The sequence below is a fragment of the Oncorhynchus mykiss genome, chromosome 8, assembly GCF_057628025.1.
Source record: "Oncorhynchus mykiss isolate SJ-2025 chromosome 8, ASM5762802v1, whole genome shotgun sequence".
Taxonomy (NCBI): domain Eukaryota; kingdom Metazoa; phylum Chordata; class Actinopteri; order Salmoniformes; family Salmonidae; genus Oncorhynchus; species Oncorhynchus mykiss.
The window spans coordinates 93,462,098-93,486,982 of NC_143029.1; the positions used below are offsets into that span (position 1 = coordinate 93,462,098).

The window sequence follows — 24,885 nt, forward strand, 5'->3', positions numbered from 1 at the left end:
TAGGAACTATAGTAACCCTTCTAACCAGTCTGACTGCTACTGTGAACCTGTTTCAGACTCCTAGAGTTAGGAACTATAGTAACCCTTCTAACCAGACTGCTACTGTGAACCTTTTAACTGGTTACTCCAGTTGTCTGTTCAAGCCTTGCTGTTTCAGCACCATAGACAGCAGCATGACTTTAATTGTGTATCTTCTCATCGGAACCTATTAATCCACTGAGAACACTGTGGTTTCTTTCTGATCATGTCGGGTTCTAGCCTATGTTTCTGGCTTGAACATACTTATGCTTGACTGTCCCTCTACTAAACACATGAAGGAAGGCCTATGTCCATCATATTGGATATGACTCGAGATGACAGCAGAAGTACCCTAGCCCAATCCCCCCTCCACCACAGTGAGAGTCCATCTCTCTCGGTAGCACCGCCTCGGTATCTAAAATACTGCACAGCAGCAGCAGTCTCCATCTGTAGAGCTGTGAGATCAATCTGTGACATCCACCGTCCGAGCTATGCTCCCGCTACTACTACTACTACAGAATGCGCATGCGCACTGACAGCACCCAGCCGGTCGGGTGGAAGAAGTCGTATGCCGACGGATGTAATCTTGGCAGAGAATTCCCTCTTCTCCCTGGGCATACATGGTGAAACTGTGAGTATTTGGTTTCCCGATGGGTCCTGGTCTGGTCTGGTCGGGAGAAGAGCGGGCTAGGCGGGTTAAAACGGTCTGTCACGGTGGTTGTGCCGAGTGGTGGTAGAGGGCGATGGATGGATGGAGCTGTAAGCTTCGTAACGACTGCGTCTTTTTCTGTTCACTCTTCATCATGGCACTTTCTATTGATGTGATGTTGTGTTCTGGGCTGATGGTTATTCAACGGGTTCTCTGTGTTCGTCTCGCACAACAGCCTATGCCATGTAGATATCTATAGGTTTTATTCTGTAATACGAGTTGTGATTGAGTGACATCAGGATTTTTTTCCTGTACGGAATCCCCCCCTCCTCCTCTTCCTCCTCCTCCACCCCCATCCAGCTGGTGATGGTGAAGTCAGCCTACCGATATTCCTCGTATGTCAGTTCTTAATGAACCAACATACAAATCGTAAAGAGGCTGTTTGGTAATGCTACAAATATCCAAATATCATCCCCCATCTCCCTATTTTCCCTGGTCTGGGTCCATTTTACTAGCGAACATGCAGACACCACCCACTGGGCACATACTGGCTGAATCAACGTTGTTTCAATGCACTTTGCCAACGTATTGTGACGTGGAATCAATGTAAAAAAAATACATTGGTTTTAAAAAGTCATCAACCAGTGCTATTTTCATCTCATTTCAACCAGCGTTGTAAATTGGGGCAAAACTTCAATTTAATTAACATTGATGTAACAACCCGATTAAGTCAATCTAATTTCAACATAATCATCAGAACTATGTATACATTGAAAATTGCATTGAAAATTTCACACAGAAATGTAAAAAAGATTGTTTCAATGAACCTAAACACAGTAAACATTAGTGGTATATTGAAATAAAATGTGGAGCCACAGTCCTACATTTCCTGTCTGAACAGTGACTCCTACTGGTATATGAGCGGTAACAAATGTACCATCCAGATTAGAGCCGGGATGATAAACAAACCATTTTCAACACCGACCACACTGACCACTTATCGCAGGCATTTTGCTGATTTTGTTCATTATGATAAGAAGCCTATACTAGAGACATGTGAAGTTTAAAATGAAATAAGTTTGCTAATATGGGTGATTGTTAATGGGACAATGAATGGCTACAACCACCACATTAGTAGTAGTAGTTTCAAGGGTAGAAACAGTGGTCCAGGGTGTTCTAAAGCATTCTATTTACCGTATCAATTCAGGCAATTTAATGCAATATGGATTTTTGTCCATATCGACCAGCTCTAACCCAGATGCCTACCTCTGTGTACCCTGTTAACTTTGTAACCCATCTATGTTCGAGACAGTGGAGTTATCATTTAGACATTGTCTGTTGGTTAGGGATACTCACACAGTGCTTTTAACTTCCATATTTGACATACCTGATTACATTGTGAATGTTCATTTATACAGTAATTATTATCCAACACCTGGGATCTGAGCTCAAAACAACCTCTTGGTTTACAGCTTTCAGATATTCCTGCTCCACCACCATGTCTGTCAGTTAGCAGTCAATTTGACTGTTCTCTCATCATTGATTTGATTTACTTATTTCAACAATTGAATGGTTTTCTGTATTGTTGTCTAATGTTGGTGGGGCATGTTAACCTGTTTTAATGATACTCCTGAATCACCATGAGTGTACTTTTAACAGAGCTGAGACTGACTTCAAAGTGCATTCACCCTATTGATTACACCAATCAGGTTGTTTCAGATCTACACAAGTACCTAGGGAGGAGGGGGTAGGGTTTCTTCAGGAAAGGGCCTTTGATCAAATCAATGATAAGAATAGTCAGATGAACTAATACCTGAAACAGAGATCGGAGTACCGTGAACCAATGTTGGGAGTTCAAATCCCAGGTGAGGACATGCTGAATAATAATTACTTTATAAATGAACATCCACAATGTAATCATGTAAGTCAAATATGTAAGTTAAAACCGCTATGTTTAAAAAATAATGTTAAAAGCACTATATGTTAAAAATGAAATGTTAAAAACACTATGTTAAAACAGTGTGTGTGTATCCCTAACCTTGCCAACAGACAGAGAGCTATGAATGGATCAGTGGTTAACCAATCAGGGCCTTGATTGGCTCGGTAATGTGATGTGTAAAGATTTTTTCTTCGGACACCAATGTTCTTGCAACGTTCCAATGAAACATGTCTAGAACATTAATATAGTAGGTTCTGAGAACATGGTAACTATGTTCTGGCTAAGTTCTACTTCATATTAAGGGAATGGTCTCTTGAAAACATTCCATGCACATCACGGGAACATTCATATGAAAACCTCTTAAGAGACTCTTAATAAGGGAACTCTAAAGTTGGGGGAATGTTTGTTGTTAGCTGGGGTTGGGTTTATGTAGGCTACGTTGACATCTGATTTGCCCAACACCATCATGTTGCGCAAATCAAACTTTAAATGCACTTCAAATAAAGTTTGATTTGATGTAGTCCTATTCTTTAACTTGGATTTTTGGTTGAGATGGAGGCGTGAATCCAACATTTTAAAAACTTGTAGATTACATTTGAAATCAACCAACCATCCTTAATATACAAGACAATATCCAAAGGAAATTGTATTATTAATATCTTTGGCATCCTATTTATAGGGTGAATGATAACTACTTATAAGCTTCCAAAGATTGAATCAACCATGGATGAATGATAGCATATCTAGCGTCACGTTGAAATTATGGTATTGGGCAAATCACATGGCAATGTAGCCTACATAAACCCAACCTCATACAGCCTGTGTAAGAGAAGTTAAAGGAGTTCCTTTCCAATATTCAATGTTATTTAGGTAGTCCGCACAAATGAGGTTGGAGGCTGACCAATGTCTAAACGTGTTGGCATGATAGCTCAGCTGAAACGTACACAATTGTTTACAAAGCCAAGCAGGGTCTGTAGAGATAGGCATCTGGATGGCAGACTTGTTTTGAAGTGCATTACCCCTCATATACTATTAGGAGTCTCTGTTCAGAAAATACTGTGGCTTCTTACTTTATTTCAATATAGCTCTTTATTTAGATTTATGGCATGACATTGAAACAAGATCTAATCAAATATAAAATTCAACAATTTCAACAACCCGATATACAGTATATTGAAGATAGGATGAAAAAGAAGTGTAAAGTTTCTATGTGGAATTTTCAACGTATACAGTTGAAGTCGGAAGTTTACATCCACTCATGTTGGAGTCATTAACACTAGTTTACATCCACTCATGTTGGAGTCATTAACACTAGTTTACATACACTTAGGTTGGAGTCATTAAAACTAGTTTACATCCACTTAGGTTGGAGTCATTAAAATAAGTTTACATACACTTAGGTTGGAGTCATTAAAACTAGTTTACATACACTTAGGTTGGAGTCATTAAAACTAGTTTACATCCACTTAGGTTGGAGTCATTAACACTAGTTTACATACACTTAGGTTGGAGTCATTAAAACTAGTTTACATCCACTTAGGTTGGAGTCATTAAAACTAGTTTACATACACTTAGGTTGGAGTCATTAAAACTAGTTTACATACACTTAGGTTGGAGTCATTAAAACTAGTTTACATACACTCAGGTTGGAGTCATTAAAACTAGTTTACATACACTTAGCTTGGAGTCATTAAAACTAGTTTACATACACTCAGGTTGGAGTCATTAAAACTAGTTTACATCCACTTAGGTTGGAGTCATTAAAACTAGTTTACATCCACTCAGGTTGGAGTCATTAACACTAGTTTACATACACTTAGGTTGGAGTCATTAAAACTAGTTTACATCCACTTAGGTTGGAGTCATTAAAACTAGTTTACATCCACTTAGGTTGGAGTCATTAAAACTAGTTTACATACACTCAGGTTGGAGTCATTAACACTAGTTTACATACACTTAGGTTGGAGTCATTAAAACTAGTTTACATCCACTCAGGTTGGAGTCATTAACACTAGTTTACATCCACTTAGGTTGGAGTCATTAAAACTCGTTTACATACACTTAGGTTGGAGTCATTAAAACTCGTTTTTCAACCACTCCACAAATGTATTGTTAACAAACTAAAGTTTTGGCAAGTCAGTTAGGACATCTACTTTGTGCATAACACAAGTAATTTTTCCAACAATTGTTTGCAGACAGATTATTTCACTTATAAATCACTGTATCACAATTCCAGTGGGTCAGAAATGTACATACACAAAGTTGACTATGCCTTTGAACAGCTTGGAAAATTCCAGAAAATTATTTAATGGCTTTAGAAGCTTCTGATAGGCTAATTGTCATCATTGGAGGTGTACCTGTAGATGTATTTCAAGGCCTACCGTCAAACTCAGTGCCTCTGCTTGACATCATGGGAAAATCAAAAGAAATCAGCCAAGACCTCAGAAAAAAATTGTCGACCTCCACAAGTCTGGTTCATCCTTGGGAGAAATTTCCAATTGCCTGAAGGTACCACGTTCATCTGTACAAACAATAGTATGCAAGTATAAACACTATGGGACCACACAGCCATCCTTCCGCTCAGGAAGGAGACACGTTCTGTCTCCTAAAGATGAACGTACTTCGGTGCGAAAAGTGCAAATCAATCTCAGAAACACAGCAAAGGACCTTGTGAAGATGCTGGAGTAAACAGTTACAAAAGTATCAATATCCACAGTAAAACAAGTCCTATATCGACATAACCTGAAAGTCCGCTCAGGTATGAGGTGCAAATCAATCCCAGAAACACAGCAAAGGACCTTGTGAAGATGCTGGAGTAAACAGTTACAAAAGTATCTATATCCACAGTAAAATGAGTCCTATATCGACATAACCTGAAAGTCCGCTCAGCAAGGATGAAGCCACTGCTCCAAAACCGCCATAAAAAAATGTGGATTATGTGGATTATCCATTATGTGGATATATTGAAGCAACATCTCAAGGCATCAGTCAGGAATTTAAAGCTTAGTCGCAAATTAGTCTTTCAAATGGACAATGACCCCAAACATACTTCCATAGTTGTTGCAAAATGGCTTAAGGACAACCAAGTCAAGGTATTGGAGTGGCCATCACAAAGCCCTGACCTCAACCCTATAGAATATTTGTGGGCAGAACTGAAAAAGTGTGTGCGAGCAAGGAGGCCTACAAACCTGACTCAGTTACACCAGCTCTGTCAGGAGGAATGGGCCAAAATTCACCCAACTTATTGTGGGAAGCTTGTGGAAGGCTACACGAAAGCTTTGACCCAAGTTAAACAATTTAAAGGCAATGCTTTCAAATACTAATTGAGTGTATGTAAACTTCTGATCCACTGGGAATGTGATGAAAGAAATAAAAGCTTAAATAAATAATTATCTCTACTATTATTCTGACATTTCACATTCTTAAAATAAAGTAGTGATCCTAACTGACCTTATGAAATTAGTAACGTTACCTCGCTTGTCCGCGGTTATAAGGAATATACACAAATATATTATGCTCCATACACACAGTGAGCTACAGTAGAAACGGTATAACATAACACACAGAAACTATTATAACGTAATAAGGCACTTACTTTGATAGAAACACAGTCTGGATTTGAAGCTGGGTGTCTGTAGTGACACCTCTAGCACTGAGACACTGTGTCTTAGACAGCTGCGCCACTTGGGAGTCATAAGGCCAGGGTAGCGTCAAAATACAACACATGCTAATACTTCTCTGAAGCAATTAGCATTGTAGCTAGCTACCTAAGCATTGAATACACCACAAAGGTTATGAAATTAGTAACGTTACCTTTCGTGTCCATGGTTATAAGGAATATACACAAATATATTATGCTACAGTAGAAACGACATGCAGAAACTATTATAACGTAATAAGACACTTACTTTGATAGAAACGCACACATTTCCAAAGTTATTATTTGTTATGAAAACAACTATGACTGAGATGCAGGCAACAGACGGAAAATGTGAACAAGTGTGTGCAGGACAGGAGATGAGCAAATGTCTGCAGACTTGAATTGCACAAACAATTGGGAAGTGTTTGGGGAATTTTGTTCGGGTCAGAAATGTCTAAAAAATGAATTGGTCCAAAAGTAAAAGTAAAAATGAGTATTTTTATGTGAATGTAAAAGCTGTGTGTTGGTGGCAGGGAAGTCAGGCGCAGGAGAACAAACTTGTTATAAATGGAGTCGTTTAATCAGTGCTGACAGACCTCCAAAATATACAAAATATCAAAAGTGGGTACAAAACCCGTTGCACACCAACACATACCTCAACACATATAATAAAACAATCTCCGACAAGGACCCTTTTTTCCACACTATTGGTTAGAGCCTGTAAGAAAACATTTCACTGTTGTATTCGGCGCACGTGACAAATAAACTTTGATTTGATTTGATTTGACATGAGGGGATAACAGAGGGTTAAATACACAACATGTAATTGATGGGATTGGAACCAGGTGTGAAGGAAGACAAGAAAAACCAATAGAAAATGAAAAATGGATCAGTGATGGGTAGAAGGTCGGTGACGTCGACCTCCGGACACCACTTGAACAAGGAGAGGCACCGACTTTGGCGGAAGTCGTGACAGTACCCCCCGACCTCGGGGATGACCAGGAGGGCGAAGCGCAGGGCGATCCGGATGGAGACGGTGGAAATCTCGCAGCATAGAAGGATCCAACACGTCCTCCACCGGAACCCAGCATCTCTCCTCCGGACCATACACCTCCCAGTCCACGAGGTACTGAAGGCCCCTCGCCCGACATCTCGTATCCAGTACGGAGCGAACAGAGTACGCTGGGGCCCCCTCGATGTCCAGAGGGGGCGGAGGAACCTCCCGCACCTCAGACTCCTGGAGTGGACCAGTCACCACCGGCCTGAGGAGAGACACATGGAGCGAGGGGTTAATATGGTAATTGGGGGGAAGCTGTAACCTGTAACATACCTCGTTCACTCTCCTCAGGACTTTAAATGGCCCCACAAAATGCGGACCCAGCTTCTGACAGGGCAGGCGGATGGGCACATTTCGGGTCGAGAGCCAGACCCGGTCCCCCGGTGCATCACTGCGGTGACAGTCTGCGCCAACTTTCTGGCGCAGTACGGCGCGCTGAAGGTGGACATGGGCGGCCTCCCATGTTTCCACCGCGATCCGGAATCAGAATTGGGATTGGAACCAGGTGTGAAGGAAGACAAGACAAAAAATGGATCAGTGATGGCTAGAAGGTCGGTGACGTCAACCTCCGAACACCGCCCGAACAAGGAGAGGGACCGACTTCGGCGAAAGTCGTGACAGTGAATGAATTAGGCGGAACCCACCTCAATTCAAGCTGTTCTTAGAAAATAAAAAACTTGCTCGAAAATAATTTGAAATTGACAAGTTGAAAACAACCTATAAATAAAAACAGGCTGCGTGCCTTGGTTTGAGGGCAGCATGAATAAAATGTACTGTTGAGTAACAATCACATTCTGGAATGGAAGGAACGTTCTAACATCACGTGCATAAAAACTCACGCGACCGTTACAGATATTTGGAACTAACGCATGAAAGGGTTAAACATTTGTTTTCCCTCACCCATCCATACAAAATACCCCATAATGACAAAGTGAAAACCTCCAAACACTAAAACGTGATTGGAGGCCACATCACTAAAACGTGATTGGAGGCCACATCACTAAAACGTGATTGGAGGCCATCTCACTAAAACGTGATTGGAGGCCACCTCACTAAAACGTGATTGGAGGCCACATCACTAAAACGTGATTGGAGGCCACATCACTAAAACGTGATTGGAGGCCACCTCACTAAAACGTGATTGGAGGCCACCTCACTAAAACGTGATTGGAGGCCACATCACTAAAACGTGATTGGAGGCCACCTCACTAAAACGTGATTGGAGGCCACATCACTAAAACTTGATTGGAGACCACATCACTAAAACGTGATTGGAGACCACCTTTGGCCAATACATGATTTAGAAAGAAACACACGTCTATATACAGTGAGCTCCAAAAGGGTTGAGACAGGGACACATGTTTAGTTGTTTTGGCTCTGTACTCCAGCGCTTTGAAATGATACAATGACTCAAGTTGAGTATTTGGTCCATTATTCCCAGCACACAATGATGACATCAAGCTTGTGACTCTACACATTTGTTGGATGCATTTGCTGTTTGTTTAGGTTGTTTAGATTATTTTGTGACCAATAGAAATTAATGGTAAATAATGTATTGTGTCATTTTGGATTCACTTTTATTGTAAATAAGAATAGAATATGTTTCTATACACTTCTACATTAATGTGAATACTACCATGATAACGGATAGTGAGAAAGTTAGACACACAAATATCATACCCCCCAAAAAATGCTAACCTCCCCTGTTATAGTAATGGTGAGAGGTTAGCATGTCTTGGTGGTGTGATATAAAATGCTAACCTCCCCTGTTATTGTAATGGTGAGAGGTTAGCATGTCTTGGGGGTATGATATAAAATGCTAACCTCCCCTGTTTTGTAATGGTGAGAGGTTAGCATGTCTTGGGGGAATGATATAAAATGCCAATCTCCCCTGTTATTGTAATGGTGAGAGGTTAGCATGTCTTGGGGGTATGATATAAAATGCTAACCTCCCCTGTTATAGTAATGGTGAGAGGTTAGCATGTCTTGGGGGTATGATATAAAATGCTAACCTCTCCTGTTATAGTAATGGTGAGAGGTTAGCATGTCTTGGGGGTGTGATATAAACTGCTAACCTCCCCTGTTATTGTAATGGTGAGAGGTTAGCATGTCTTGGGGGTATGATATAAAATGCTAACCTCCCCTGTTATAGTAATGGTGAGAGGATAGCATGTCTTGGGGGTATGATATAAAATGCTAACCTCCCCTGTTATAGTAATGGGGAGAGGTTAGCATGTCTTGGAGGTATGATATAAAATGCTAACCTCCCCTGTTATAGTAATGGTGAGAGGTTAGCATGTCTTGGGGGTATGATATAAAATGCTAACCTCTCCTGTTATTGTAATGGTGAGAGGTTAGCATGTCTTAGGAGTATGATATTTGTGCATCTGTAACTTCCTCACTCATCATTATTCACGATTCATTCAGGATTACCTGTAACCATGGTAGCATTCACATTAATGTACGTAGAAGTGTTTAGAAACATTATACTCTTATTTACAATACAAATTACAAAAGAATTACAATTAATTATACTGAGCTAAAATATAATGCAACATGCAACAATTTCATTGATTTTACAGTTCAAATTAGGAAATCAGTCAATTGATATAAATTCATTTATTAGGTTGTAATTTAGCTCCCGAGTGGCGCAGCAGTCTAAGGCCCTGCATCTCAGTGCTGTAGGTGTCACTACAGACCCTGGTTTGATCCCAGGCTGTATCACAACCGACCGTGATCGGGAGTCCCATAGGGCGTCGTCCGGGTTAGGGGAGGGTTTGGCTGGGGTAGGCCGTCATAGTTAAGAACAATTTCGTATTTACAGACTTGCCAAGGTTAAATAAAGGTTAAATAAAACCATCTATGGATTTCACAATGGGCCTCGGGATTTTGTCACTGTATTTTTGTACACTGAAAGGGATGTTAACATTTGTGTGCATAACATTTGAGATAAATAATCTTTGTGCGTATGGAACATTTCTGCGAGCTGTGGACCAATACTTTACATGTTGCGTTTATATTTTAGTTCAGTGTATTTCCCATTAATTTCTATTGGGCACAAAATAAACTCAAACACAACCAAAACAAACAGCAAATACATCTAACAAATGTGTAGAGTCACAAGCTTGATGTAGTCACCATTTGCTATGAATATGGGACCAAATACTTAACTTTTCACTACTTTAATACACATAAGTGAATTTGTCCCAATACTTTTGTTCCCCTAAAATGGAGCCAATATGTACAAAACGTTGTGTAATTTCGAAACGGTTCACCCAATATGGATGAAAATATCCTCTATATTATAGTTGACAGCCTGCCCTTTATCCTCATAATCATTGTATCATTTCAAATTCAAAGTGCTGGAGGCCAAAACAACACGTCTCACTGTCCCAATACTGTTGGAGTCCACTATAGGGTCCCAACAGAGCGTGTCATAGCAGAAACTATACCATGAAGGAACCGTCCGTAGATGTTGTAGCGACATTATCAGGACCATACAGTAGAGCACTGATGGAGCTCTAGCTTTGTGTTACACATATTGCAAGGCCAGATTGGTTGTAGTATTACTGATGCTGTTTCAAAGACTAATACTGTATAATAGAAACCTAGTCTTAGTTCATTTGCATGTCATCACATGACTGTTATTACAATATTATGCAGCATATTATCCTCCTCTGTCTGTCTGTCCTCAGCCCCATGGGATCAGCCTTGTCTGTCTGTCTGCCTGTCTATCCTCAGCCCCATGGGATCAGCCTTGTCTGTCTGTCTGTCCTCAGCCCCATGGGATCAGCCTTGTCTGTCTGTCTGTCTGTCCTCAGCCCCATGGGATCAGCCTTGTCTGTCTGTCTGTCCTCAGCCCCATGGGATCAGCCTTGTCTGTCTGTCTGTCTGTCCTCAGCCCCATGGGATCAGCCTTGTCTGTCTGTCTGTCCTCAGCCCCATGGGATCAGCCTTGTCTGTCTGTCTGTCTGTCTGTCCTCAGCCTCATGGGATCAGCCTTGTCTGTCTGTCTGTCTGTCTGTCTGTCTGTCTGTCTGTCTGTCTTAGCCCCATAGAATCAGCCCTGTCTGTCTGTCCCACTCCTCTGTGTGTCCCTCTAGCCAATGGGATCTAACCCTCTCTGTCTCTTTGTCCTCCAGCCAACGGGATCTAACCATGTGTGTCCCGCCAGCCAATGGGATCTAACCCTCTGTCTCTATGTCCTTCCAGCCAATGGGATCTAACTCTCTGTGTCTCTATGTCCCTCCAGCCCATGGGCTCTAACCCTCTGTATCTCTGTGTCCCTCCAGCCCATGGGCTCTAACCCTCTGTATCTCTGTGTCCCTCCAGCCCATGGGCTGTAACTCTCTGTATCTCTGTGTCCCTCCAGCCCATGGGCTCTAACCCTCTGTATCTCTGTGTCCCTCCAGCCCATGGGCTCTAACCCTCTGTATCTCTGTGTCCCTCCAGCCCATGGGCTCTAACCCTCTGTATCTCTGTGTCCCTCCAGCCCATGGGTTCTAACTCTCTGTATCTCTGTGTCCCTCCAGCCCATGGGTTCTAACTCTCTGTATCTCTGTGTCCCTCCAGCCCATGGGTTCTAACTCTCTGTATCTCTGTGTCCCTCCAGCCCATGGGCTGTAACTCTCTGTATCTCTGTGTCCCTCCAGCCCATGGGATCAGAGCGTATGGAGATGCGAAAGCGTCAGATGTCGGTGCAGCAGGAGTCGATGGCGGGTGGCACGACACCGACCCAGCAGGACCCTAACCAGAGCCAGAACCAGGGGAACCAGAACCAGGGGAATCAGAGCCAGGTGAACCAGAGAGGGAACAACGCCTGTTGCTTCTGCTGGTGCTGCTGCTGTAGCTGTTCCTGGTACGAACAGTATGGATTCATCCCAGACAGCACCTGGTTTGCTTTATAGTGCACTACTTTTGATTAAAATCCTATGGGGAATAGGGTGCCATTGGGACGCAAACTCTGTCATGCACTTCTAGTAGTGTGTCACACACCCAGCATTGTTCCACACAGCACCCTACATCACACAGCACCCTACATCACACAGCACCATTCATCACATAGCACCCTTCAGTAAAGTACCATTCATCACACAGCACCCTTCATCACACAGCACCCTACATCACACAGCACCATTCATCACACAGCACCCTTCAGTACAGTACCATTCATCACACAGCACCCTTCATCACACAGCACCATTCATCACACAGCACCCTTCATCACACAGCACCATTCATCACACAGCAACATTCATCACACAGCACCATTCATCACACAGCACCCTTCACCACACAGCACCATTCATCACACAGCACCCTTCACCACACAGCACCCTTCACCACACAGCACCCTTCACCACACAGCACCATTCATCACATAGCACCCTCCATCACACAGCACCCTACATCACACAGCACCCTACATCACACAGCACCCTACATCACACAGCACCATTCATCACACAGCACCATCCATCACACAGCACCCTTCATCACACAGCACCCTTCATCACACAGCACCCTTCATCACACAGCACCATTCATCACACAGCACCCTACATCACACAGCACCCTACATCACACAACACCCTCCAGGATATCACTCTACATCACACAGCACCCTTCATCACACAGCACCCTACATCACACAGCACCCTTCATCACAGAGCACCCTTCATCACACAGCACCCTACATCACACAGCACCATTCATCACACAACACCCTACATCACACAGCACCCTACATCACACAACGCCCTCCAGGATATCACTCTACATCACACAGCACCCTACATCACACACCAGCCTTCAGTACATCACCCTACATCTACACAGCACCCTACAGTACGTCACCCTACATCTACACAGCACCCTACAGTACATAACCCTACAGTACATCATCCTACAGTACACCACCCTACATCTACACAGCACCCTACAGTACATCATCCTACAGCTACACAGCACCCTACAGAACATCATCCTACAGTACATCATCCTACAGTACATCACCCTACAGTACATCACCCTACAGTACATCCCCCTACAGTACAGCACCCTACAGTACAGCACCCTACAGAACATCCCCCTACAGTACATCACCCTACAGTACATCCCCCTACAGTACATCCCCCTACAGTACAGCACCCTACAGTACAGCACCCTACAGTACATCACCCTGCAGTACATCACCCTATAGTACATCCCCCTACAGTACATCCCCCTACAGTACAGCACCCTATAGTACATCACCCTACAGTACAGCACCCTACATCACACAGCACCCTACAGTACATAACCCTACCCTTATGTACTGTAGGGTGCTGTGTGATGTAGGGTGCTGTACTGTAGGGTGCTGTGTAGAGGAAGGGTGCTGTGTGATGAAGTGTGCTATGAAGGGTGCTGTGTGACGTAGTGTGCTGTGTAGGTGTATGGTGCTGTACTGTAGGGTGCTGTACTGTAGGGTGCTGTGTAGATGTAAGGTGATGTACTGTAGGGGGATGTACTGTAAGGTGATTTACTGTAGTGTATTGTAGGGGGATGTACTGTAGGGTGATGTACTATAGGGTGGCAGCTAGCCTAGTGGTTAGAGCGTTGGACTAGTAACCGAAAGGTTGCAAGATCGAATCCCCGAGCTGACAAGGTAGAAATCTGTCTTTCTGCCCCTGAAAAAGGCAGTTAACCTACCGTTCCTAGGCCTTCATTGAAAATAAGAATTTGTTCTTCACTGACTTGCCTAGTTAAATACATGTAAACAATTAGGAATCATACAGCACCCTAATGTACTACAGTATATCACACAGTACATCATCCTACAGTACATCACCCTACAGTAGATCACCCTACAATACGTCATCCTACAGTACGTCACCCTACAGTAGATCACCCTACAATACGTCACCCTACAGTACGTCACCCTACAATACGTCATCCTACAGTAGATCACCCTACAATACGTCATCCTACAGTAGATACCCTACAGTACGTCACCCTACAGTACATCCCCCTACAATACACTACAGTACATCCCCCTACAATACACTACAGTACATCCCCTACACTACAGTACATCCCTTACAATACACTACAGTATATCCCCCTACAATACACTACAGTATATCCCCCTACAATACACTACAGTACATCCCCCTACAATACTCTACAGTACAGCACCGTTCGTCTACACATCACCCTATAGTACAGCACTCTACACATCACCCTATAGTACAGCACTGTTCATCTACACATCACCCTATAGTACAGCACTCTACACATCACCCTATAGTACAGCACTCAGTACATCACTGTTCATCTACACATCACCCTATAGTACAGCACTGTTCATCTACATATCACCCTATAGTACAACACTGTTCATCTACACACCACCCTATAGTACAGCACTCTACACATCACTGTTCATCTACACATCACCCTATAGTACAGCACTGTTCATCTAGACATCACACTATAGTACAGCACTCTGCACAGCACCGTTCATCTACACATCACCCTATAGTACAGCACTGTTCATCTACACATCACCCTATAGTACAGCACTCTACACATCACCATTCATCTACACATCACCCTATAGTACAGCACCGTTCATCTACACATCACCCTATAGTACAGCACTCTACACATCACCCTACAGTACATCACTGTTCATCTACACATCACCCTATAGTACAGCACTCTACACAGCACCATTCATCTACACATCACCCTATAGTACAGCACTCTACACAGCACCATTCATCTACACATCACCCTACAGTACATCACTGTTCATCTACACATCACCCTATAGTACAGCACTCTACACATCACCCTACAGTACATCACTGTTCATCTACACATCACCCTATAGTACAGCACACTACACATCACCCTACAGTACATCACTGTTCATCTACACATCACCCTATAGTACAGCACTCTACACAGCACCATTCATCTACACATCACCCTATAGTACAGCACCGTTCATCTACACATCACCCTATAGTACAGCACTCTACACATCACCCTACAGAACATCACTGTTCATCTACACATCACCCTATAGTACAGCACTCTACACAGCACCCTACAGTACATCACTGTTCATCTACACATCACCCTATAGTACAGCACTCTACACATCACCCAACAGTACATCACTGTTCATCTACACATCACCCTATATTACAGCACTCTACACATCACCCTACAGTACATCACTGTTCATCTACACATCACCCTATAGTACAGCACTGTTCATCTACACACCACCCTATAGTACAGCACTCTACACAGCACCATTCATCTACACATCACCATTCATCTACACATCACCCTATAGTACAGCACCGTTCATCTACACATCACCCTATAGTACAGCACTCTACACATCACCCTATAGTACATCACTGTTCATCTACACATCACCCTATAGTACAGCACTCTACACAGCACCATTCAGCTACACATCACCCTATAGTACAGCACTCTACACAGCACCGTTCACCTACACATCACCCTATAGTACAGCACTGTTCATCTACACATCACCCTATAGTACAGCACTTTACACAGCACCGTTCATCTACACATCACCCTATAGTACAGTACCATTCATCTACACATCACCCTATAGTACAGAACTCTACACAGCACCATTCATCTACATATCACCCTATAGTACAGCACCGTTCATCTACATATCACCCTATAGTTCATCATCAATAAGCATAAGAATGCTCCATTCAAGAAATGTAGAACCAGGAACAGATATAGCCCTTGGTTCTCTCCAGACCTGACTGCCCTTGACCAGCACAAAAACATCCTATGGCGTTCTGCATTAGCATCGAACAGCCCCCGTGATATGCAACTTTTCAGGGACGCTAGAATCCAATATACACAGGCAGTTAGAAAAGCCAAGGCTAACTTTTTAAAGATTTTTCCTGCAACACAAATTCAAAAAAGTTTTGGGACACTGTAAAGTACATGGAGAATAAGAACACCTCCTCCCAGCTGCCCACTGCACTGAGGATAGGAAACACTGTCACCACTGATAAATCCACTATAATTGAGAATTCCAATAAGCCTTTTTCTACGGCTGGCCATGCTTTCCACCTGGCTACCCCTACCCCGGTTAACAGGACTGCACCCCCCACAGCAACTTGCCCAAACCTTCCCCATTTCTCCTTCTCCCAAATCCAGTCAGCTGATGAAAGAGCTGCAAAATATGGACCCCTACAAATCTAAAATTATCTGCAGAAATGGTTGCAACCCCTATTACCAGCCTGTTCAACCTCTCTTTTGTGTCGTCTGAGATTCCCAAAGATTGGAAAACAGCTGCGGTCATCCCCCTCTTCAAAGGGGGGGACACTCTTGACCCAAACTGCTACAGACCTATATCTATCCTACCCTGCCTTTCTAAGGTCTTCGAAAGCCAAGTCGTCAACAAACAGATTACCGACCATTTCGAATCCCACCATACCTTCTCCCCTATGCAATCTGGTTTCAGAGCTGGTCATGGGTGCACCTCAGCCACACCTCAAGGTCCTAAACGATATCTTAACTGCCATCGATAAGAGACAATACTGTGCAGCCGTATTCATTGATCTGGCCAAGGCTTTCGACTGTCAATCACCACATCCTCATCGGCAGACTCGATAGCCTTGGTTTCTCAAATGATTGCCTCGCCTGGTTCACCAACTAGTTAGAGAGAGTAGAGATAGAGTTCAGTGTGTCAAATCGGAGGGCCTGTTGTCCGGGCCTCTGGCTGTCTCTATGGGGGTGCCTCAGGGTTCAATTCTTGGACCGACTCTCTTCTCTGTATACATCAATGGTGTCGCTCTTGCTGCTGGTGAGTCTCTGATCCACCTCTACGCAGACGACACCATTCTGTATACTTCTGGCCCTTCTTTGGACACTGTATTAACAACACTCCAGACGAATGTCAATGCCATACAACTCTCCTTCCGTGGCCTCCAATTGCTCTAAAATACAAGTAAAACTAAATGCACCTACCGATCTTCGACTTCGACGATGTCATTTACAAATTAGCCTCCAATACCCTACTCAATACATTGGATGCAGTCTATCACAGTGCCATCCGTTTTGTCACCAAAGCCCCATATACTACCCATCGCTGCGACCTGCACGCTCTCGTTGGCTGGCTCTCGCCTCATACTCGTCGACAAACCCACTGGTTCCAGATCATCTACAAGACCCTGCTAGGTAAAGTCCCCCCTTATCTCAGCTCGCTGGTCACCATAGCAGCACCCACTCGTAGCACACGCTCCAGCAGGTATATCTCACTGGTCATCCCCAAAACCAATTCTTCCTTTGGCCGCCTCTCCTTCCAGTTCTCTGCTGCCAATGATTGGAACGAACTACAAAAATCTCTGAAACTGGAAACACTTATCTCCCTCACTAGCTTTAAGCACCAGCTGTCAGAGCATCTCACAGATTACTGCACCTGTACATAGCCCATCTATAATTTAGCCCAAACAACTACCTCTCCCCCTACTGTATTTATTTATTTAGCTCCTTTGCACCCCATTATTTCTCTCTACTTTGCACATTCTTCCACTGCAAATCTACCATTCCAGTGTTTTTCTTGCTATATTGTATTTACTTCGCCACCATGGCCTTTTTTTTGCCTTTACCTCCCTTATCTCACCCCATTTGCTCACATTGTATATAGACTTATTTTTCTACTGTATTATTGACTGTATGTTTGTTTTACTCCATGTGTAACTCTGTGTTGTTGTATGTGTCAAACTGCTTTGCTTTATCTTGGCCAGGTCGCAATTGTAAATGAGAACTTGTTCTCAACTTGCCTACCTGGTTAAATAAAGGTGAAAAATAAATAAATAATCACACAGCACCCTAATGTACATCCCCCTACAATACACTACAGTACATCATCCTACAATACACTACAGTACATCATCCTACAGTACATAGGATCATCTACACAGCACCCTTCATCTACACAGCACCCTTCATCTACACAGCACCCTTCATCCACACAGCACCCTTCATCTACACATCACCCTACAGTATATCCCCCTACAATACACTACACTACAGTACATCACCCTACAGTACATCATCACACAGTTGATTGGATGTGCATCATTATGAGGTTGATAGGGTCAGTGATGACATGTGTAACCTCCTGACTGGTACATCATATATATTCACTCCTAGATGTCGTCTGAGCTCTGTCCTGTTGCCCATCGTTCTCTCCTATAGGAACGAGGAGCGTGAGGAGAGGAACCGGCGGGCATCCTACGACCTCAAGGCTGAGGGAACGGCCGACTGTGAGGACAGGTTAGTCACAGCAGTATTCCTGTGTAGAGAATGTTAAAGATGAGTTCTGTTGAGTTGCTCACCTCCAGTCCTGCATTAGTACATTGGATAACTGATCAAGGGCTTAATGGCTAGCAGTGTGTTAGTGCCTGGTGTTGGTGAAACGGTGTCAGCCCCTGTAAGTCCAGTGTGTTAGTACCTGGTGTTGGTGAAACGGTGTCAGCCCCTGTAAGTCCAGTGTGTTAGTACCTGGTGTTGGTGAAACGGTGTCAGCCCCTGTAAGCCCAGTGTGTTAGTGCCTGGTGTTGGTGAAATGGTGTCAGCCCCTGTAAGTCCAGTGTGTTAGTGCCTGGTGTTGGTGAAACGGTGTCAGCCCCTGTAAGTCCAGTGTGTTAGTACCTGGTGTTGGTGAAATGGTGTCAGCCCCTGTAAGTCCAGTGTGTTAGTGCCTGGTGTTGGTGAAACGGTGTCAGCCCCTGTAAGTCCAGTGTGTTAGTACCTGGTGTTGGTGAAACGGTGTCAGCCCCTGTAAGCCCAGTGTGTTAGTGCCTGGTGTTGGTGAAATGGTGTCAGCCCCTGTAAGTCCAGTGTGTTAGTGCCTGGTGTTGGTGAAACGGTGTCAGCCCCTGTAAGTCCAGTGTGTTAGTACCTGGTGTTGGTGAAATGGTGTCAGCCCCTGTAAGTCCAGTGTGTTAGTGCCTGGTGTTGGTGAAATGGTGTCAGCCCCTGTAAGTCCAGTGTGTTAGTACCTGGTGTTGGTGAAACGGTGTCAGCCCCTGTAAGTCCAGTGTGTTAGTGCCTGGTGTTGGTGAAACGGTGTCAGCCCCTGTAAGTCCAGTGTGTTAGTGCCTTACCTGGTGCCTGCTGTTCTTCTCTGATTGGCATGTGTTCTCTGCAGCCCCCCTCCCACTCTGGAGGAGGTCCGTTCCTGGGCCCAGTCGTTTGACCGACTGATGTCGTGCGCTGCTGGCCGAGTGGCGTTTAGGTTGTTCCTGTGTACAGAGTTCAGTGAGGAGAACATGTTGTTCTGGCTGGCTTGTGAGGAGTTCACCAAGGAAACCAACAAGACCTCCATTGAGGAGAAGGCACGGGTCATCTACGAGGACTACGTCTCCATCCTCTCACCCAAAGAGGTGAGTAAAGACTTCTCCTCCTTCTTCTTCATGTGATATTATATGTATCTAGTCTTTTCATGCTGTGTTTCCCCAGGTGAGTCTGGACTCCCGTGTTCGGGAGGTGATCAACAAGAACATGTTGGAGCCGTCGTCCCAGACCTTCGTTGATGCTCAGGTGCAGATCTACACGCTGATGCAAAGAGACTCCTACCCCCGATACATGAACTCCCCCGCCTACAAGAACCTGCTCAACTCCCTCTCAGAGCAGGCCCCTGAGTCCTAACTCAGCACTGTCAAGCAGGCCCCTTAGTCCTAACTCAGCACTCTCAGAGCAGGCCCCTGAGTCCTAACTCAGCACTCTCAGAGCAGGCCCCCGAGTCCTAACTCAGCACTCTCAGAGCAGGCCCCCGAGGCTTAACTCAGCACTCTCAGAGCAGGCCCCTGAGTCCTAACTCAGCACTCTCAGAGCAGGCCCCTGAGTCCTAACTCAGCACTCTCAGAGCAGGCCCCTGAGTCCTAACTCAGCAATCTCAGAGTAGGTCTCCGAGTCCTAAGTCAACACTCTTTGTTCTAGAGTCTTAGGTGACAATAAACCTGGGATCGTCTCTCTTTTCTCATTTCCATTTGGTTTGAATGTTAGTGAAGAGAAGGGGTGGCCAACCTTCCTCCTGGAGAGCTATTAGGTGTGCTATAACTGCCTGCACACCCAGTAGCTCTCCAGGAGTGTAGAGGATGTGAAGCGGGCCTCTGACCTGACCTAGCGCTGTCCCCATGACCTGGCTCCGCGCTACAGAGATGTCACCTGACTAAAGACACTCAGGGTTTTACTGTCCGAGAAGTCTACTCGCCTAGGGCTATACTATTCTGAAGGCTCTATTCTACTGGGCTCAGCTCCTCTGAGGGTGAGGGCTCTACTCTCCCGAGGGCTCTACTCCCCAAGGGCTCTATTCCACCTAGGTCTCTACTATCCTTAGGGTTCTACTCTACCTAGAGCTCTACTGTCCTGAGGGTTCTACTCCACCTAGGTCTCTACTGTCCTGAGGGTTCTACTCCACCTAGGGCTCTACTGTTCTGAGGGTTCTACTCTTCTGAAGGCTGTACTCCCCTGAGGGTGAGGGTTCTACTCCACCTAAGGCTCTACGGTCCCAGCTCTCTATTCCACAGCGGCTCTACTCCCTTAAGGCTCCATTCCCCCCAGGACTCTACTCCCTTAAGGCTCCATTCCCCCCAGGGCTCTACTCCCTTAAGGCTCCATTCCCCCCAGGGCTCTACTCCCTTAAGGCTCCATTCCCCCCAGGGCTCTACTCCCTTAAGGCTCCATTCCCCCCAGGGCTCTACTCCCTTAAGGCTCCATTCCTCCCAGGCCTCTACTCCCTTAAGGCTCCATTCCCTCCAGGGCTCTGCTCCCTTAAGGCTCCATTCCCCCCAGGGCTCTACTCCACACCACCATTACTGCTCCAGATCAACACACTCCAAAGGAATATATAGTTTTAGAAAAAAATAATCTACATTTTATTTGTGTACAAGTTATTTTATTGTGTGTTATGATTGTTTATTATTTGTATAATTGTTTGGACGGGCAAATGATGCCTACTTGTGGGCAATATTATATATATTTATGCGTTTGTAAATAGACAAAAGGGAATTGTGGGTAAACTGCATATGAGAATCAAGTGGGTCTCCCAATTGACACCCTTGATTCACTATATAGTGCACTGCCTAATGGGCCCTGGTCTAAAGTAGTGAACTATATAGGCAATAGGGTGCAGTTTGGGACCCAAGTCAAATCTACGTTATACATTTATTTCCTCCAAAATGGCTCCCTATCCCCTACATAGAGCACTACTACATTATAATCTATGGGAATAATCAAATCAAATTATATTCGTCACATGCTTCGTAAACTGGTGTAGACTAACAGTGAAATGCTTCCCCACAATGCAGAGAGAGAAAATAGAAAAATAATAGAAAAGATAACAATAATAAAAGTAATAGTAAATACACAATAAGTAACGATAGATAACTTGGCTATATACACAGGGTACCAGTACCAAGTCAATGAGTAACGAGGCTATATACACGGGGTAGTGTGCAGGGGTACGAGGTAGTCGAGGTAGATATGTACATGTAGGTAGGGATAAAGTGACTAGGCAACAGGATAGATAATAAACAACAGCAGCGTATATGATGAGTAAAAAAAAAAGTGTTTGCAAAAAGGGTCAATGCAGATAGTTAAATAGTTAACCAGTAGCTACCCAGACTAACAATCTTATGGCTTGAAGGTAGAAGCTGTTCAGGGTCCTGTTGGTTCCAGACTTGGTGCATCGGTAGCGCTTGCCATGCGGCAGCAGAGAGAAAAGTCTATGTAGCTGTAGTGTTTGACAATTTGTAGGGCCTTCTTCTGACACCGCCTGGTATAGAGGCCCTGGATGACAGGAAGCTTGGCCCCAGTGATGTACTGGGCCGTACCCACTACCCTCTGTAGCACCTTACGGTCGGATATCAAGCAGCTGCCATTCCAGGTGGTGATGCAACCGGGCAGGATGCTCTCGATGGTGCAGCTGTAGAGCTTTTTGAGGATCTGAAAGCCAAATGCCAAATCTTTTCAGCCTCCTGAGGGGGAAGAGCCATTGTCGTGCCCTCTTCACGACTGTGTTGGTGTGTGTGGACCAGGATAGATCTTCAGTGATGTGGACACCGAGCAACTTGAAGCTCTCGACCCGCTCCACAACAGCCCTGTTGATGTGAATGGGGGTGTGATCAGTTTCCCATAGTCCACAATCAGCTCTGTTGTCTTGGTGAAGTTGAGGTTGTTGTCCTGGCACCACACTGCCAGGTCTCTGGCCTCCTCCCTATGGGCTTTCTCATCATTGTGGGTGATCAGGCCTAGCACCATTGTGATCAGGCCTAGCACCAAACTGTTGGAGTTATGCTTGGCCATGCAGTCGTGGTTGAACAGGGTGTACAGGAGGGGACTGAACCTGTGTTGAACATCAGCGTGGTGGATATGTTGTTGCCAACCCTCACCACCTGGGGGAGGCCCGTCAGGAAGTCCAGGATCCAATTGCAGAGGGAGGCGTTTAGTCCCAGGGTCCTTAGCTTCGTAAGCACTATGGTGTTGAACGCTGAGCTGTAGTCAATGAACAGCACTGGCCCTCCAACACCACATCCAGCAGTATCTGGTCTCCGATCCAGGGACCAACCCTGCTTAGCTTCAGAAGCAAGCCAGCAGTGGGATGCAGGGTGGTATGCTACTGGTTTCTGGGATGATAATGTTGATGTGAGCCTTAAGCCTTAACCAGCCTTTCAAAGCACTTCATGGCTACAGATGTGAGTGCTACGGGTAAGGAGTCATTTAGGCAGGTTACCTTGACGGTATTACAGACAGGGAGAGGTTGAAAATATCAGTGAAGACACTTGCCAGTTGGTCAGCCCATGCTCTGAGTACAAGTCCTGGTAATCCATCTGGCCCTGCGGCCTTGTGAATGTTGACCTGTTGAAAAGGTCTTACACACATCGAATACGGAGAGTGTGATCACACAGTCGTCCGTAACAGCCGGTGCTCTCATGCATGATTAAGTGTTACTTGACTCAAAACGCGCATATAAGTAATTTAGCTCGTCTGACAGGCATGCATCACTCGGCAGCTCACGGCTGGGCTTCCCTTTGTAATTCGTAATAGTTTGCAAGCCATGCCACATTCGATGAGCATCAGAGCCGGTGTAGGAGTCCAGTTAGGGCTAGTTAATGACATGTTAACAGTAGTCCAGTTAGGGCTAGATAATGACATGTTAACAGTAGTCCAGTTAGGGCTAGATAATGACATGTTAACAGTAGACCAGTTAGGGCTAGATAATGATCTCTGTTAACAGTAGTCCAGTTAGGGCTAGATAATGATCTCTGTTAACAGTAGTACAGTTAGGGCTAGATAATGATCTCTGTTAACAGTAGTCCAATTAGGGCTAGATAATGAAATGTTAACAGTAGTCCAGTTAGGGCTAGATAATGACATGTTAACAGTAGTCCAGTTAGGACTAGATAATGATCTCTGTTAACAGTAGTCCAGTTAGGGCTAGATAATGACATGTTAACAGTAGTCCAGTTAGGGCTAGATAATGATCTCTGTTAACAGTATTCCAGTTAGAGCTAGATAATGACATGTTAACAGTAGTACAGTTGGGACTAGATAATGATCTATGTTAACAGTAGTCCAGTTAGGGCTAGATAATGATCTCTGTTAACACTAGTCCAGTTAGGGCTAGATAATGACCTCTGTTAACAGTAGTCCAGTTAGGGCTAGATAATGACATGTTAACAGTAGTCCAGTTAGGGCTAGATAATGACATGTTAACAGTAGTCCAGTTAGGGCTAGATAATGACATGTTAACAGTAGTCCAGTTAGGGCTAGATAATGATCTCTGTTAACAGTAGTCCAGTTAGAGCTAGATAATGATCTCTGTTAACAGTAGTCCAGTTGGGACTAGATAATGATCTATGTTAACAGTAGTCCAGTTAGGGCTAGATAATGATCTCTGTTAACACTAGTCCAGTTAGGGCTAGATAATGACCTCTGTTAACAGTAGTCCAGTTAGGGCTAGATAATGACATGTTAACAGTAGTCCAGTTAGGGCTAGATAATGACATGTTAACAGTAGTCCAGTTAGGGCTAGATAATGACATGTTAACAGTAGTCCAGTTAGGGCTAGATAATGATCTCTGTTAACAGTAGTCCAGTTAGAGCTAGATAATGATCTCTGTTAACAGTAGTCCAGTTGGGACTAGATAATGATCTATGTTAACAGTAGTCCAGTTAGGGCTAGATAATGATCTCTGTTAACAGTAGTACAGTTGGGACTAGATAATGATCTATGTTAACAGTAGTCCAGTTAGGGCTAGATAATGATCTCTGTTAACAGTAGTCCAGTTAGGGCTAGATAATTACATGTTAACAGTAGTCCAGTTAGGGCTAGATAATGACATGTTAACAGTAGTCCAGTTAGGGCTAGATAATGAAATGTTAACAGTAGTCCAGTTAGGGCTAGATAATGATCTCTGTTAACAGTAGTCCAGCTAGGGCTAGATAATGACATGTTAACAGTAGTCCAGTTAGGGCTAGATAATGACATTTTAACAGTAGTCCAGTTAGGGCTAGAT

General features: G+C 44.2%; 1 protein-coding gene across 1 annotated transcript; it reads left to right on the plus strand.

Annotated features, from left to right (window-relative positions):
- Positions 1-469: 469 nt before the first annotated feature.
- rgs20 (regulator of G protein signaling 20) lies at positions 470-21,719 on the plus strand. The gene is made up of 5 exons (XM_036986799.2): positions 470-649; positions 11,956-12,161; positions 18,560-18,637; positions 19,515-19,749; positions 19,826-21,719. Exons 1-5 carry the CDS (start codon positions 587-589, stop codon positions 20,012-20,014), a joined length of 771 nt encoding a protein of 256 aa, XP_036842694.1. The 5' UTR covers positions 470-586; the 3' UTR covers positions 20,015-21,719.
- Positions 21,720-24,885: the final 3,166 nt, after the last annotated feature.